Genomic DNA, 14,074 nt, shown 5'->3' with positions numbered 1-14,074 from the left:
CCAATTGAGGCAGCCATTGATATCAATGACAAGTTTCTCTTCAAGCCACATCTTTTTATCACACAATAGAGGTATAGGAAATGAAAAGGGCAAACTTGATCACTATACAGATAGCCTCAAGGCTCAAACAACAGATGCTATCTCTCTTCATCTTCCACAACATGAACCAAACATAGCCCCAGCTCAGCAAACAACTACAGGATAGCATCACCCTAATTCAAAACAGAGAGAAAAACTAACTCAAGCGAGCAACAGAGGGGTATTTACCGCCAGACTCATTTATTTGCGATATTACACAGCAATAACCATAAAACTCACTATGAATTCTGCTGCAGCGCAGATAGCAAGTTTAAACAATGCTCAGCACGACCAAAGAACGTAACTATATACCACCCAGTGTTCTCAAGAAGCTATACACCTAGCAGCATAAACTAACCGGAGAGAAATGTGGTTGCAGTTTGTAAACAATGCATATCATCTCCAATACATCCCTTAGTTTGATCCCACTAATCCCAAATCAACAAAATTCGACAACATAAAAACTGAATTCACCAAAAAAGTCAGTGGAAATGCCAAAACAACATGGAAATCATATTCAACTACTAAAAAAACACTGAAACAACAGATATGGAACATCAAAGAAGAAGAACACAGTGATATACCAATCATAATATCCTCTATTTATCAATAACATTAGGGATTATAAATACAAAAAAAGTAAACTCTCTCCAAACAACATACACTCATAGAAGACAACCTCAGTCTTCATCCAGCATTCATCTCTACTTTTTTTTTAGGTTTTTTGGGGATTTTCCGCAAAATAAAAGCAAAAAAGAGAAAAAGGGAAAAAATTAGTAATTTTAAGCAAATAGGAGAATCACCGGAGGGGAACCGGTCAGAGCCGGAGAGCCGTGCAGGATAATTCGTCAGCGTCTCCCTCCGGCGGCATGTTAAGATCGAAAGGCATGGGGTTTTTACAAGAGGAGGCGATGTCACAGGCGGCGTCATCAACCACGGATGAGGACGAATCGCAATCGCTGTGACAATCATCGGGTGCCAGCGGCGGATGCCTCCTCTGCTGCTGCTGCTGCACGATCGGCAGCTGGCGCGGGGCGCTGAAGGATTCCACAGTGCTGCTCATGCCGCTGGACGTCGGCCGCTGCTGCGCGATTATGTGGTGCTCCTGGGGGTAATACCGGCAATCCATGAACGGATCGTTGGGGTTATTGCTAATCCGCGGTGGATAAGGGTTTTGAGAGTTGAAATCGGGATAAACGGCGGCGTTTTGAGGCAGGGGGAAGTTCGTCTTGGCCTTGGGGCCGCGGAGAGACCGCGCGGCGCCGTCATAGGCGCGGGCGGCGTCCTCCGCGGAGTCGAAGGTGCCTAGCCAGACGCGCGTCTTCTTCCAAGGGTCTCTGATCTCGGCGGCGTACCTCCCCCACGGCCTCTTTCTGACGCCTCGGAATCTGATCTCCTTAGATCCTCCCGATCCGTTGGCTTCCACGCCGGGAACCGCCACAGCCGGCCTCGCCGCTGCTCTGCCTCTCCGCATGGCGATTAACCACCGAATTATTGGGGGAAAAAGAATAAAAAACACAAAATTGGAAGTTTTCTCAGGCGATGAGAATTGAATTTAAAGAGAAAAGGAATAACACATATTTACAGAAGCAGATGAAGAAAGAATAACGCCACAGAGAAGATGAGATGAGATTGAGACAATAAATTTCTGCCTTTTTTCTCTCTCTACTGTGTATTGTATGTGGAAAAGAGAGAGGTTGGGAAGCGAGCGAAAATAAATTATTTTTCTGTTTATTTTTTTATTATAATTTTTTTTATGCTCGTCATAAATAGTCTCAATTTATCATTTTGATTTTGAGTAGTGTTGATGGTATAGTATGTGGAAGATGAATTTTATTTTGGAAATTTAATGAATTTTCTGGTTTGCTCCTTCTCGACGATCATTGTTTATGGCGATTTTCGACAGTAAAAATAGTCAGGTTGAGCTTGATTTATGTAAGTGATGTTAATTTTTTGGATGCATGAACTCCGATACTGGGAAAACAGTCGTGATAGGAGAACGGAGCTTAGTCCGCAGTCGCTCTTGGTGTTTTAGTAGGATTCTTGAAGAAGGTAGTCCCTGACTCTCGGTCTTCTGTAAGGCTCCTATCCGATTGACAATAGATGTTTGGTCTTACTTTTAAGGAGTACGCGCTAGGTCCACGCTTTCTTGAACCCCGAGTTTGAGCTTCTTTCTTCAAAGACTTTCTCAATCGGGGCAAGAAGGACACGTTGATTCTCTTAAAGATGTTCTCTAATAGGAATCACTAATAGGTGATTCCCTTGATAGGACGGCCATTCACTTGTAGCAATATCTGCTCCCCCGGAACCAACTGCATTGTGCTTGATGGAGGTGGTAATTTGTTTTAAGATTTTCTTTGGCAACGGAAAGAGACACAAGTCATCAAGGTTTAACGATTTTAGTTTGAAAAGATGACGTTGATACAATTAAATTTTTCAAAACTTGTGAACTTATGTTCCTATTTATGTTTTTGTTTTTGAAAACTTGTGAATTGCTTTATTGGATGTTATATAATCCATCTTTTCCACTTTAAGAGACATGTTTTTCGTTTTTGAATTTCTCATTCTAATTAACACATTTTCAAAAATGGAAACGTTTACGTAGAGTGAGACTGAGGAACTATATATATATTTTTAAATGTACATAGTAATATTAATTCTTATTTATATTGTTTACCTTCATGTGTATTCATTAAGTGAAAAGAACATGGTCCGTACATAGCACGAGTGGTCATACTAATTCACTTATGAACATGAAATAGTTGTCACATTCCAATATCTTATTCGTTCATATTTTATTAGTATAAAACTAATAACATGCACATTTCAACTATCTATTTTCTCGCATTTTTCTTTATATTTTTTCAAACATGCCTCAAACTCGACCGAGATTCCTAACTTTCTCCAATTTTTTAAAACATGTTTCAAATTCGACCGAAATTTCTAATGCCAGACAGAAGAAGCTTTATAAATTACAGTTCTTAAATAATACTACTAGTCACACTTTTTCATTTATTCTTTCCAATAATATTTTCTATTTTTATTTTTTGACAAGTTTTTTAGATGAATCTCATTTCACTAATAATAGTTTAATTTTTTTTCTAAATTTTTGTATTTTATTAACTCTATTAAAATTCGTACTATCACCAAAAATTTTATTTTTATGAAACGGTTACTTTTCCTTGGTAGGAGTGATGGTATATTGATTTATCGAATTATCTCCTTCACAAGCCCCCACAAACCAACCACCGACTGCACACCATGTATTGACATAATTTGCTCATCTATTTTCTTGGTTTGTAGGATGAAATGCTACAATTATTATTTACCTACCATATTATAATATGAAATAGGTAGCACACAGCCATATCTTATGGATTCAAATGGTAGGTTGTAAACCGAATGGACAGAGATGAATTTGGTGTTGTTTGGTTCGAGCGGTGTAACGGCAAATGAATGAATTAAATAAAAGGCAAAATTAGGGTAACAACCTTCTAAATTGCACCTTTTATTTGGAAAGAATCACGAAGGGATTAATTAGTCTCCATTTTTTTTCTTAATTGTTTGAGTTTAAAAAAAGGTATCAACTTTTCTTAAAACCTGATTTTGTTTTACCGTTACAGTGTTTCTAATAGGTAAACAAATAAATCTCTGCTGATATTGATTTTTTAGAAGAAAAAAAAGAGAAAAGGACATAATCACACTTCTATTCAAATTCAATTTGAATTTTCCCGGAGCGCATAATAAATTCATACAGATTTTTGCGTTGAATTTGATTTCGCAGTTATGAATGCGATTTCTACTTGATGCAATATTTTAAAACTCAACTGCTATTTGAACAATTGATCAAGTAAACAAGAATATCGTATTTATATGGATTCATCGACTTATACTAAGCTCTTACCATTACCAAAATATATTATGTACTGGAAATTTGTGAGTTTTTGTAATTGAAAAAACCAATGTTAATATCAACGTGAAGAAATAATTTGATGAGAAAGCGATGTTTATGATTTGATTTTATTGTATACTACAGTTAAATTGATGAGAAAGAGATGTTTATGTTAAATATTAATCATATTTAATGCCCATTTCAACTCAATTTTTATCTGGACATTCACTAATGTAGTTTAAAAATCTCCTCTTTTAAGTACCTAAACAGTTAAATTGCAAACTAAAATTAACGTATTCGTTTAACGAATTACTAGCACACAACTTCTAAAAACTCTTTATAAGATTTAAGTACTCACACGTAATCTTAAATCTCTCAATTTTATTACGTAAATTGGTGTTCGTAATCATAAATTAACACTCATCTCTCTTATTATGAATCATCACAGATCGAAATCATTCAATCAATAATTAATAAAAAGAAAAATCATTTCATCCAACAAGAATCAATAAAAAATATATGAATGATTAAAATAAAAGTGAACACCAAATATAAAATCAAATAAACTATAATTAACTATTTTGTCACTCTATAATTCTAAAATGGTAGTTATCCACACATAAAAAATATTGGTATTTGCAATGGTAGATTAGCAAATCAAATAAGGCAATGAATTCATTTGGTCAATTAAAATCTTTCCCTGGACATTATTCTGTAGACACTTTCCAACATGATTTTAATTCTATTCACTTAATAAAAGTGTTCAGAAAATTTTACTACAAAAAATTTACCAAAATCTATGCTTTGAAAATGAATTTTCAATGTGTTCTCCGCAAATATTTGTCGTCTCTCTTATTTGTTCAAATTCTAATAGTATATATATAATACAGTATACTTTTCCACACACCGTTCAGAGTTAATTTTAGTTATATTTAGAAGCCCCGAGATTAGTTATGAAGAATGAGAAATCGACTCGTGGAGAAGGAGCAACCATCCAGTCATTGGAGATCTCTATTTGAATGGTAGTATATCTCATTTCTATTAGCAAACATGCATATGCTTTCTTCGTTTTAATTTTATTTTTTTGTATTGTTCTAGGTCGTTGGTAGGGGCGAACCCAAGATTTTGATAATGTGAGACCCAAACTAATGTTAACAATGTGGGATCCAAACTAATGTTAACAAATTAATATTATAATATATTTTTAGTGTCAGTCATTGGCATGAATATTACAGAATTGCTATTAAGAGATGGATAATGAGAGAGAAATACTATGACAATAAACAATATATAAACAATATATAAGATACATACGTTGATAGTGTCGACGTCAAAATAATTAAAGAATATATTTTTTATATTTACAAAAATGAAAAAATAAATGAATTAATTGCAAAAACTAATACCACTGCTGGATCTAGGGGGCGGTGCAACTAATTTCCTCTTATTCGGACGTAAAATTGCCATGTCCACTCTGAAAATAAAAGAAAAATCATTTTCACCTTAACCCAAGCCAGTACTAACACCTATAAGAAAATCCAATAAAGCACAAATGAACTAGTAATACCTAAGAGAAAATCCACAAAAGCTAGCGTAAGGATTCAAACTGGCGACTCCTAGTTTCTTGTCGGATTTGTCAACAAAATGTAATAAACAATATACTAACTTGGTAATGTTATATGCATATATAAGAGTGTCCACAAGAGACCAGCCACGACGGTCGCCGTGTTGCGCAGTACTGGGCTAGGAAAAAATACCGAAAAAATGATATATCGCTCATATCGTATTGAAAAATATCGAAAAATTATCGAATTTTCGATATATCGTAATTTTCGATACGATACGATATCGTATCGTAAGTTTTCGATACGATAACGATATGAATTTCCTTATATCGCGATATATCGTTTTATATCGAATATACGATACATATCGATATTTTTGATATATCGTTTTATATCGAATATACGATATATATCATATATGTCGAAACATATTGAAATTCTATACATATTGAAGTTTAAAATAATAAATATATATAAATCCATTTAATTCATTCATATATTTAGAAAATATATATATGAAACCCTAATAAGAACACTATTTATTTTATTGTGTTGAAATTTTATTAATTTTTGTATTATTTTTCAGTTTTTGAAATTATATTTTTCGATATACAAGTATTCGATACGATAACATATTGATATTATCCATATCGAAAATTCGATTTATCGAAATTCGATATTTCGAAACTTTCGATACGATAACGATATGAAATTCTTTTATATCAATATTTTCGATACGAAATACGATACAACGTTTTCGATACTATATATCGTATCGACCCACTCCTAACCCCTAAGTGCAGCCGCGGCGGTCTATTGCAAGCCGGAGGGGCGCCGCGGAGCATGGGGGACAACCGAGTACCCTGCGGAGCCGTGGCAGGCGGCGGACAAGACGGTGGTGCCACGGTGGTCTATTGCGAGTCGCACAACCGCCGCGGCGGTATTGTCTTTAATTTTTTATTTTTATCAATAAAAATTCTATTCTTAATTCATTTTTTTTCATTCAATTCAATTCCATTTATTTTTGTCCAATTAATTTCTTTAAGTCTAATTATAATATACCAACAATTAAAAAAAATGTGAGGCGTAGTTGGAAATTTTTATGTGGTTGAGGCATGACTGTGATGACTAGGCGGATAAGTTTCTTTTTTGGCTGAAGCGTGGCTGTTCCACTTTTTATGGACACTCTAATAGTACCATATATAGTTAAATTCCAAATGGCCAGAGGCTTAATAGCACCCATGACTTTAAATTCGTGACAAATGCGGATGCATTGTGAATACTCGAAATAATTTTATGTGACTACTAGAGCACACACTAGAATGGGTGCACAAGAAAATCCAATTATTAGTTTAGGTGTATTAGTAATAGAGCAAGAACTCTCATTGACTTCACAAAAACTGTTTTTCTTTTGTCCAAATAGAATTAATTAATTAGGTGAATGAATTATCAAATCGGGCACCTTTCTCTTATATAATGATACTTCTCGACGGTTACCTAAAAGGAGAGATCTCTTAAAGATACGTAGAGTAGTAAATGATCCAGAAATTACAACTATTTTCTTGCATTTTAATTGATTGTACATAATTTATTTGACCTAGAATCATTACTACCTTTCACAAGCTCAGAACAATACCAAAGTTCTCAGGTTCGAATTCTCCATGGTGCGACATATAAATTTATGTTTATTTAACCATAAAAAAAAAAAGGAACAAGGTCCAACTTAATAGAAGACTAGAAACATTAAAAAAGGGATAGTTTGTATACATATTAGCAAAGTACTAGGGTATAATTAGAAAAAAAATCAAACCAATCTTCATTGTAGGCTAACAAGCAAGAATCTAATACTATCAAGTTGCAAAACACACCATTTACTTATGATATGAATTGCAAATAACTATAATGGTGTGTAGGGTATGTTTGTCCAGAAATTCAGTCCTCTCTCTCTATATGGTAACTTAATTCACTTTAGGCACATGAGAAATACAAAATTATGTACTAATATATTGGTTCTATTTCAGGTCGACTAGTGAGATCTCGTTCGATACGAATATTTTGGTATTCATTGATACATGTCACGTGTATATATATTAATTAGATAAATAAACGAGGTGTGTAAGTTATATAAGGTTGGTATGAAAGAATGCAAGAGTTGAGGAAATGCCTAAATACAACTCGTTAGTGGTGGTGATTTTGGTCCTCACCACTCTCGCATTTTCCGAATCCTTCAACTATGGGGACGCTCTATCAAAGAGCCTCCTCTACTTTGAGGCGCAGCGCTCTGGCCGGCTCCCTCACACCCAGAGAGTGAAGTGGCGCGACGACTCTGGCCTCCTTGATGGCCTCGAACAAGGGGTTTGTTTGACAATGACTTGTTTTATGTTGCGATCTCGTATTTTATCTCATTGCAATTTGAAATAGGTGGACTTGGTGGGAGGCTACTATGATGCCGGTGACAATGTGAAGTTTGGGCTGCCAATGGCCTACACAATTACTCTGCTTTCATGGAGTGTTGTTCAATATCGGGACGAAATAGGTGGCGCCGGCGAGCTCGATGTGGCCCTTGAAGCCATCAAATGGGGGACTGATTATTTCATCAAAGCTCATCCTCAGCCTCATGTTCTCTGGGCTCAAGTACCTCTCACCCTCTCTTCTTAACTTCTTTGCATTTATTCTCTCTTTTTATATATATATATATATATATATATATATATGTATATATATATATATTTATAAACTTTTCCTAAGTCCTCAAAACTCTGAGATGTGTAACTCGATCTTGTAGATCATGCTTCACGTGATGAAATATCAGACTATATTGGTAAATAATTAGACATTTACTTATCTGCATCGCCATTAATACTTATGTTAAGGTACTTAATAATGAGCAATTTTGATTTGATTAGCATAGCATATTTTTGCATGTTGGGTCATGGTGGGGTTCAAATTATCCCACATTATGGAATTAAACCTTATTCTATTAGTATGAGGTCTTTTAGAATCGCTCAACAATAAAATTTTAAGGACTTTGTTTAAAACGGACAATATCATACAAATCTGGAGTTCTAGTGTGCATTGTGGAACCCTCATAGACCAGTCTAGTCCAAAGCAAAAATGAGTTTTCATGTGACAGATAATAATCGGAAAGATATCCAGGTAGGAGATGGCGATACCGATCACCTCTGTTGGCAGCGGCCGGAGGACATGACGACATCCCGGCGCGCGTACAAGGTGGATGAGGAGAACCCCGGCAGTGAGGTGGTGGCGGAGACGGCGGCGGCTATGGCTGCAGCCTCCATTGTGTATAGCGAAACGAAGCCGGACTACTCCCGACTTCTTTTGGAACACGCGATACAGGTAAGTAGCAAATCTTCTTTTATTTGGTAAGGATAATCGTTTGTACACATAGCGGCCATTCGGTTGCCATGCTTATTTGTGATTAAGTTCATGACTAATCTTTATCCCTTGTCCTGTTGATAATATATCTTGGTCTGGTTACAAAATGCCAAGATTAGATTATATCTCATGATTAACCATTTCGCTTTGCCGTTAGACTAATTTAATTCTAGATAAATCCTATTGTATTTCACCATTATCTTGTGTAATAAACTGAACGTCATTATAGTGACAGTTTATTTGGCAGTTGTTTGAGTTTGGGGATAAATATAGAGGGAGATATGATGAGAGCATTCCAGTGGTGAAAGGGTACTATCCATCAGCGAGTGGGTACAAAGATGAGCTGCTGTGGGCTGCATTGTGGTTGTACAAAGCCACCGACAATCTCACTTATTTGAACTATGCCATTCAAAATGGGGAGTCATTTGGTGGAACCACTTGGGCCATCGCTGAGTTCAGCTGGGATGTTAAGTATGCTGGTGTTCAAGCCATTGCCGCCATGGTAATCTCCATTATTTTCTTCTAACCAAATATTTACTATTAATATTTACAAATTATAAATATCAATGTCATTTTGGAGAAAAACATGGTCATTGATCAAATTAATAAGTAAAAGCTATTGCGCAATACAATTGTCCAATACAAAGTAAAGAAATTAGCTTCCCAAATTTGATTAAAACCTCTATAAATACTTGACTGCCATTGTTTACTCTCACACAACATTGTACATTACATTTACTACACATTGAGAAACTTGGTTAATAACATAGTAGAAAAATATTGTTACATGATTTTCCCTCTCTTACTTGATTTTTTTCCATTGTAGTCAAGTAAAATTATCAAATTCTTTTTCAATTTTGCATCAATCGATTAAATATTTTTTATTTTCTTAAATGCGATTTTATTAATATAAATATTTGTATTCTTTTAATTTAAAATTAATTTAATGTTATATTATATTTTTGTCTAAATCCTTATTAGTATATTTCTTAACTTTATATTGTGCAGTATTTGTTTCTCAATATAAAGTTAGTACGAGGAAATAAATTGGGTCGTGCATTGCACAGGCAAGTAAACTAGTTATATTAGTAGGGACGTTTCCTTTAACTAATAGAATGCATTCATAAATTATAATTGCGTCACTGCAGCTTTTTTGACACTTTTAGTTTTTTCAAAACTTACGTTGTTTTTCTCAATAATTAATAGATGTAACAACAGTTTGGACCCACCTTTAAATTCCTAGCTTCGCTACTGGTTCTGTCTATTGATTTAACATCGGCATATATATATGTTGTAGTTACCAACGGAAGGGAGGAGTGAAGAAGAAAAGAAAATCCTAAAGCAATACCGATCAAAGGCAGAATTCTACATATGTGCTTGCTTGAACATGAACAACTCGACAAACGTGAAGCGCAGCCCGGGTGGCCTACTCTACACCCGTCAATGGAACAACTTGCAATACGTATCGAACGGGCTGCTTGTGCTGACAACCTACTCGGACCACCTCCGTTGGAGCAAGCAGAGCCTTGGGTGCGAGGCGGGTGTGGTGGGGTGGCATGAGATCCTGTCGTTTGTAAAGTCACAAATTGACTATATTCTGGGCGCGAACCCCATGGGAGTGAGCTACTTGGTGGGAGTGGAGCTGTCGTACCCGAAGAGGGTGCACCACAGGGGAGCATCGGCCGTGTCATATAGAGATAGCAAGGTTTTTGTTGGGTGCATGCAGGGCTACTATAGTTGGCTCCTTCGCGAAGCTCCCAACCCTAATGTACTGGTCGGGGCCCTTGTAGGGGGCCCCGATCTGTACGATCAATTCAGAGACAGCAGGTTTAACTTTGCACAAACCGAAGCCTGCACCTACAACACTGCATCTCTTGTTGGAGTTTTGGCCAAATTGAATGTACCTACTCCAAATAAATCTCTCTCTGACACATAGACACTTGGAATTGTTCAAACTATATAATAAAAACCATTCTTTAATTTCAAACTTTTTTAAGCTTTCACAAACATACTATATACACTGATTACCAAAATCATAAGTTCTTCAAATTAAAGTGAGAAGACAACTCTCAAATCTATACACAACTGAATAGCCCAAAGAAAAGAAAATAGCGAAAATCATATTGTACAGTTCTAATCCAAAGTATTAGCAACAATCTCAATTATTAACACCTCACACCAATCTCACTTTTAACTATTTTCTCAAACTAACCATTAAATGTCTCAGTGTATTGTTTCCTTTAAATATTCACCACCATTATATGTCACATACAATGAAATGGTCATTCTCATAGTAATATTCTCATAATGGAATGGTGATTAATTTCTAAAAGGTATAGAATGAAAGTAGAAATTATTATTTATTCTCTCATCCATTTCATTATATTAAGGATGACCTAAATTCATACATGCTTCGATCGATTCTATTTGAATGACAATTTATTTTAATTCGATTTCTAAATGAAAGTTCATTGAATAATTTGATTCAATTTGGACCCTTGTTTACCTCAACAAATTAGAATTGAGTTCAGCCTAGCCAAATACAAAAGATTGACCGAATCAGTGGCTATGAGTTCAATCACTTCGGTTCTTTTAAGAACTTGTTCTAGATCCTTCTTTCTCATGCTATATAAGCATGTAATGTAGTTCGATGCAATCAATGAATGAAATAGTTCAATTCTGGAGTTAAGCCAAATATGAAATTCTTTGTCTTTGCTTTCTTTTCAATGAGTTTGTTTGTTTCTTTTCATGGTATCAGAGTTGGATCTCTTTGATCCTAACTCTTGGACCTTTTATTGTTTCTTGTATCTTTCTAAAAATGGCAGAATCAAACGATTCAAATGCCAACTCTATTCCACTCTCTGCACTCCTATTTCAGTGAAGTTTATAGATGGTAACTTCCTAATGTGGTAGTAGCAAAAATGATTCCAGATCCGGCTGAAGGCATGATGCTAATTCCTGCATTCATAGCTTGGCAAAGACAGGATAGAAGAGTTGTAGGCTGGCTGTTATCTTCACTCTCAGAGGGAGCACTAGTTCTTGTGGTTGGTCTCAGATCTGCTAGAGACATTTGAAGTGCCCTTGAAACCAACTTTGCCAGCAGATCCACAACCAAGGTGATGCAATATAGGCAACAGATGCAAAATCCCAAGAAAAACACTCTTTCAATAAGTGAATATCTGAGCAAGATGAGGTCTTATTTTGACCTTCTTGGTTCAGTGGGATGTAGAATCTCTGATGGTGAACAGGTGTTACACCTTTTGGGAGGTTTAGGGCAGGACTATGATCATGCTGTCTATGCAGTGACTTCCAGAACTGAGCCATGGAGCATTGCTGATGTTAGCTCTTTTCTGTTGAGCTTTGAGTCAAGAATGGAGTCTACTAGAGCTCATGCTACTAGTGTTGAAGGTTCCCAACCTTCACTGAATCTGCTCCAGCAACAACAATCCCAGAAGAGGGACTTAAACTCCTACAATCCCAGATTTGACTCAAATGGTGGCAGAGGTGGTTCAAGGAATCAAAGGGGAGGCAGAGGTGGAAGAGGCTTTGGGAGAGGAAGCAACAAGATTATGTGTCAGCTTTGTGAAAAGCCAGGACACTCAGCAGCTAAGTGCTGGCATCTTTTTGAGCAAAATTATACTCCTCCTCAAATGCAGCAGATCAGAGGAAACTCACATCAGTAGCAAAGTTCAGCTCACATTGTTCAGTCAGTGCCTAGAACTCCTACAGCCCCTCTTTCTGTTGGAAATCAGTCTGAGTACCAGCTATGATCTTGGTGCATCTTCAAGCTGGTATCCGGATTCTGGAGCCACACACCATGTGGCAACCTCAACATCAGTTCTGAGTAAGTGGAGGTAAAACTCTTATTCTTGGAAATGGTTCTGCGGTTTCTATAGCCAATGTTGGAGAGTGATTAAGCCTCATTCTTCTAATTTCTCTAGAAAACTTCATCTTAGGAATCTCCTACATGTCCCAAACATCACCAAAAATCTTCTTAGTGTTTCTTACTTTGCAAAGGATAATAATGTGTTTTTTTAGTTTCATCCAAACTTCTATTTTGTCAAGGATCTTTGCACCAAGGAAGTCGTTCTCAAGGGAACTCTTGAGCAAGGTCTTTACCATTTCCTAGTTGACTATTCCCCAATCAAGAGAAGCCATAGCTCCAGTCCTCTTTCCAAATCAAGATGTTCCAGCAGTCTATTCATTAAATCTACCAAACTCCAGCTCTGCAAGTAGTTCTTCCAATAGTCCTAGCCTTGATATTGTCTTGTGGCATAATAGATGTTGTGAAACTTGCTTTAAATAGCTGTAATATTCCTTTTGTTTCAATAAAAAAAATTCATCACCTTGTGATCCTTGTTGTGTCTCTAAAGCACATAGAATGTCTTATTCAGCTTCATCTACTGTGATTAATTCTCCTCTTGAACTTGTTCATAGTGATCTTTGGGGTTCATCACCTATCTTCTCTAGAAATGGATTTTCATACTATATATCATTTCTCTAGATACACATGGATATACCTTTTGAAGCACAAAAATGATGCTTACTCAGCTTTTAAGCAATTTAAAGCAGTAGCATAAACTCTAAGATTAAAGCCCTTCAATCAGATTGGGGAGCTAAGTTTAAGGGACTTTCATCTTTTATCAAGGAGTGTGGGATCATTCATAGGATTTCCTGCCCTTATACACCTCAGCAAAATGGTCTTGCAGAACGAAAGCATAGGCACATTGTAGAGACTGGACTTGCTCTTGTGTCCCAAGCTTCCCTTCCTCACAACTTCTGTGATGATGCTTTTCTTATAGCAGTCCATCTTATAAATTTAATGCCTTCTAAGACCATTAAAAATGTCTCACCCCATGAAGCCTTATTCACTCAAAAACCAGATTACACCATGTTCAGAGTTTTTGGATGTCTCTGTTATCCATTGATCAAGCCCTATAGCAAACATAAGCTTCTTTTTAGATCAATGAAGGATACTTTTATTGGGTGTAGCCCATCTCATAAAGGGTATAAGGTCTTGCTTCCTTATGGAAATGTGATAATCACAAGGGATATTACTTTTGATGAATCTGTGTTCCCTTTCCATTCTTCTTCTGTTAATAGCTCAGACAACATTAGCTCATCTCCTATTCAGCCTATTCCA

The 14,074-nt window shown here is 36.1% G+C and overlaps 3 protein-coding genes across 3 annotated transcripts; 2 read left to right on the top strand and 1 right to left on the bottom strand.

Annotated features, from left to right (window-relative positions):
• Window positions 1-659: 659 nt before the first annotated feature.
• Window positions 660-1,773, bottom strand: LOC125214041 (ethylene-responsive transcription factor 3-like). Its single transcript, XM_048114894.1, has one exon. The coding sequence runs from the start codon at window positions 1,550-1,552 to the stop codon at window positions 896-898; it is 657 nt and encodes a 218-aa protein (XP_047970851.1). The 5' UTR covers window positions 1,553-1,773; the 3' UTR covers window positions 660-895.
• A 5,922-nt stretch (window positions 1,774-7,695) lies between these two features.
• Window positions 7,696-10,911, top strand: LOC125209581 (endoglucanase 11-like). Its single transcript, XM_048109176.1, has 5 exons — window positions 7,696-7,890; window positions 7,957-8,169; window positions 8,692-8,892; window positions 9,179-9,433; window positions 10,229-10,911. Exons 1-5 carry the CDS (start codon window positions 7,696-7,698, stop codon window positions 10,865-10,867), a joined length of 1,503 nt encoding a protein of 500 aa, XP_047965133.1. The 3' UTR covers window positions 10,868-10,911.
• Window positions 10,912-11,668: 757 nt separating this feature from the next.
• LOC125217143 lies at window positions 11,669-13,278 on the top strand. Its single transcript, XM_048118977.1, has 2 exons — window positions 11,669-12,785; window positions 12,997-13,278. The coding sequence occupies exons 1-2, from the start codon at window positions 12,424-12,426 to the stop codon at window positions 13,058-13,060; spliced, it is 426 nt and encodes a 141-aa protein (XP_047974934.1). The 5' UTR covers window positions 11,669-12,423; the 3' UTR covers window positions 13,061-13,278.
• The last annotated feature ends 796 nt before the right edge of the window (window positions 13,279-14,074 follow it).

The sequence above is a fragment of the Salvia hispanica genome, chromosome 3 (assembly GCF_023119035.1).
Source record: "Salvia hispanica cultivar TCC Black 2014 chromosome 3, UniMelb_Shisp_WGS_1.0, whole genome shotgun sequence".
Classification (NCBI taxonomy): domain Eukaryota; kingdom Viridiplantae; phylum Streptophyta; class Magnoliopsida; order Lamiales; family Lamiaceae; genus Salvia; species Salvia hispanica.
Note: the sequence above shows the minus strand (reverse complement) of the source record. Positions and strands in the feature narration are given on the sequence as shown.

Bases quoted from the DNA above. Each gene is read 5' to 3' on its own strand.
- LOC125209581 (XM_048109176.1), top strand. From the start codon at position 7,696: ATGCCTAAATACAACTCGTTAGTGGTGGTGATTTTGGTCCTCACCACT. The intron at 8,170-8,691 runs GTACCTCTCACC...AAAGATATCCAG, and splicing joins CTCATGTTCTCTGGGCTCAA to GTAGGAGATGGCGATACCGA. The intron at 9,434-10,228 runs GTAATCTCCATT...TATATGTTGTAG, and splicing joins TTCAAGCCATTGCCGCCATG to TTACCAACGGAAGGGAGGAG.
- LOC125214041 (XM_048114894.1), bottom strand. From the start codon at position 1,552: ATGCGGAGAGGCAGAGCAGCGGCGAGGCCGGCTGTGGCGGTTCCCGGC.
- LOC125217143 (XM_048118977.1), top strand. From the start codon at position 12,424: ATGGTGGCAGAGGTGGTTCAAGGAATCAAAGGGGAGGCAGAGGTGGAA. The intron at 12,786-12,996 runs GTAAAACTCTTA...TATTTTGTCAAG, and splicing joins TCAGTTCTGAGTAAGTGGAG to GATCTTTGCACCAAGGAAGT.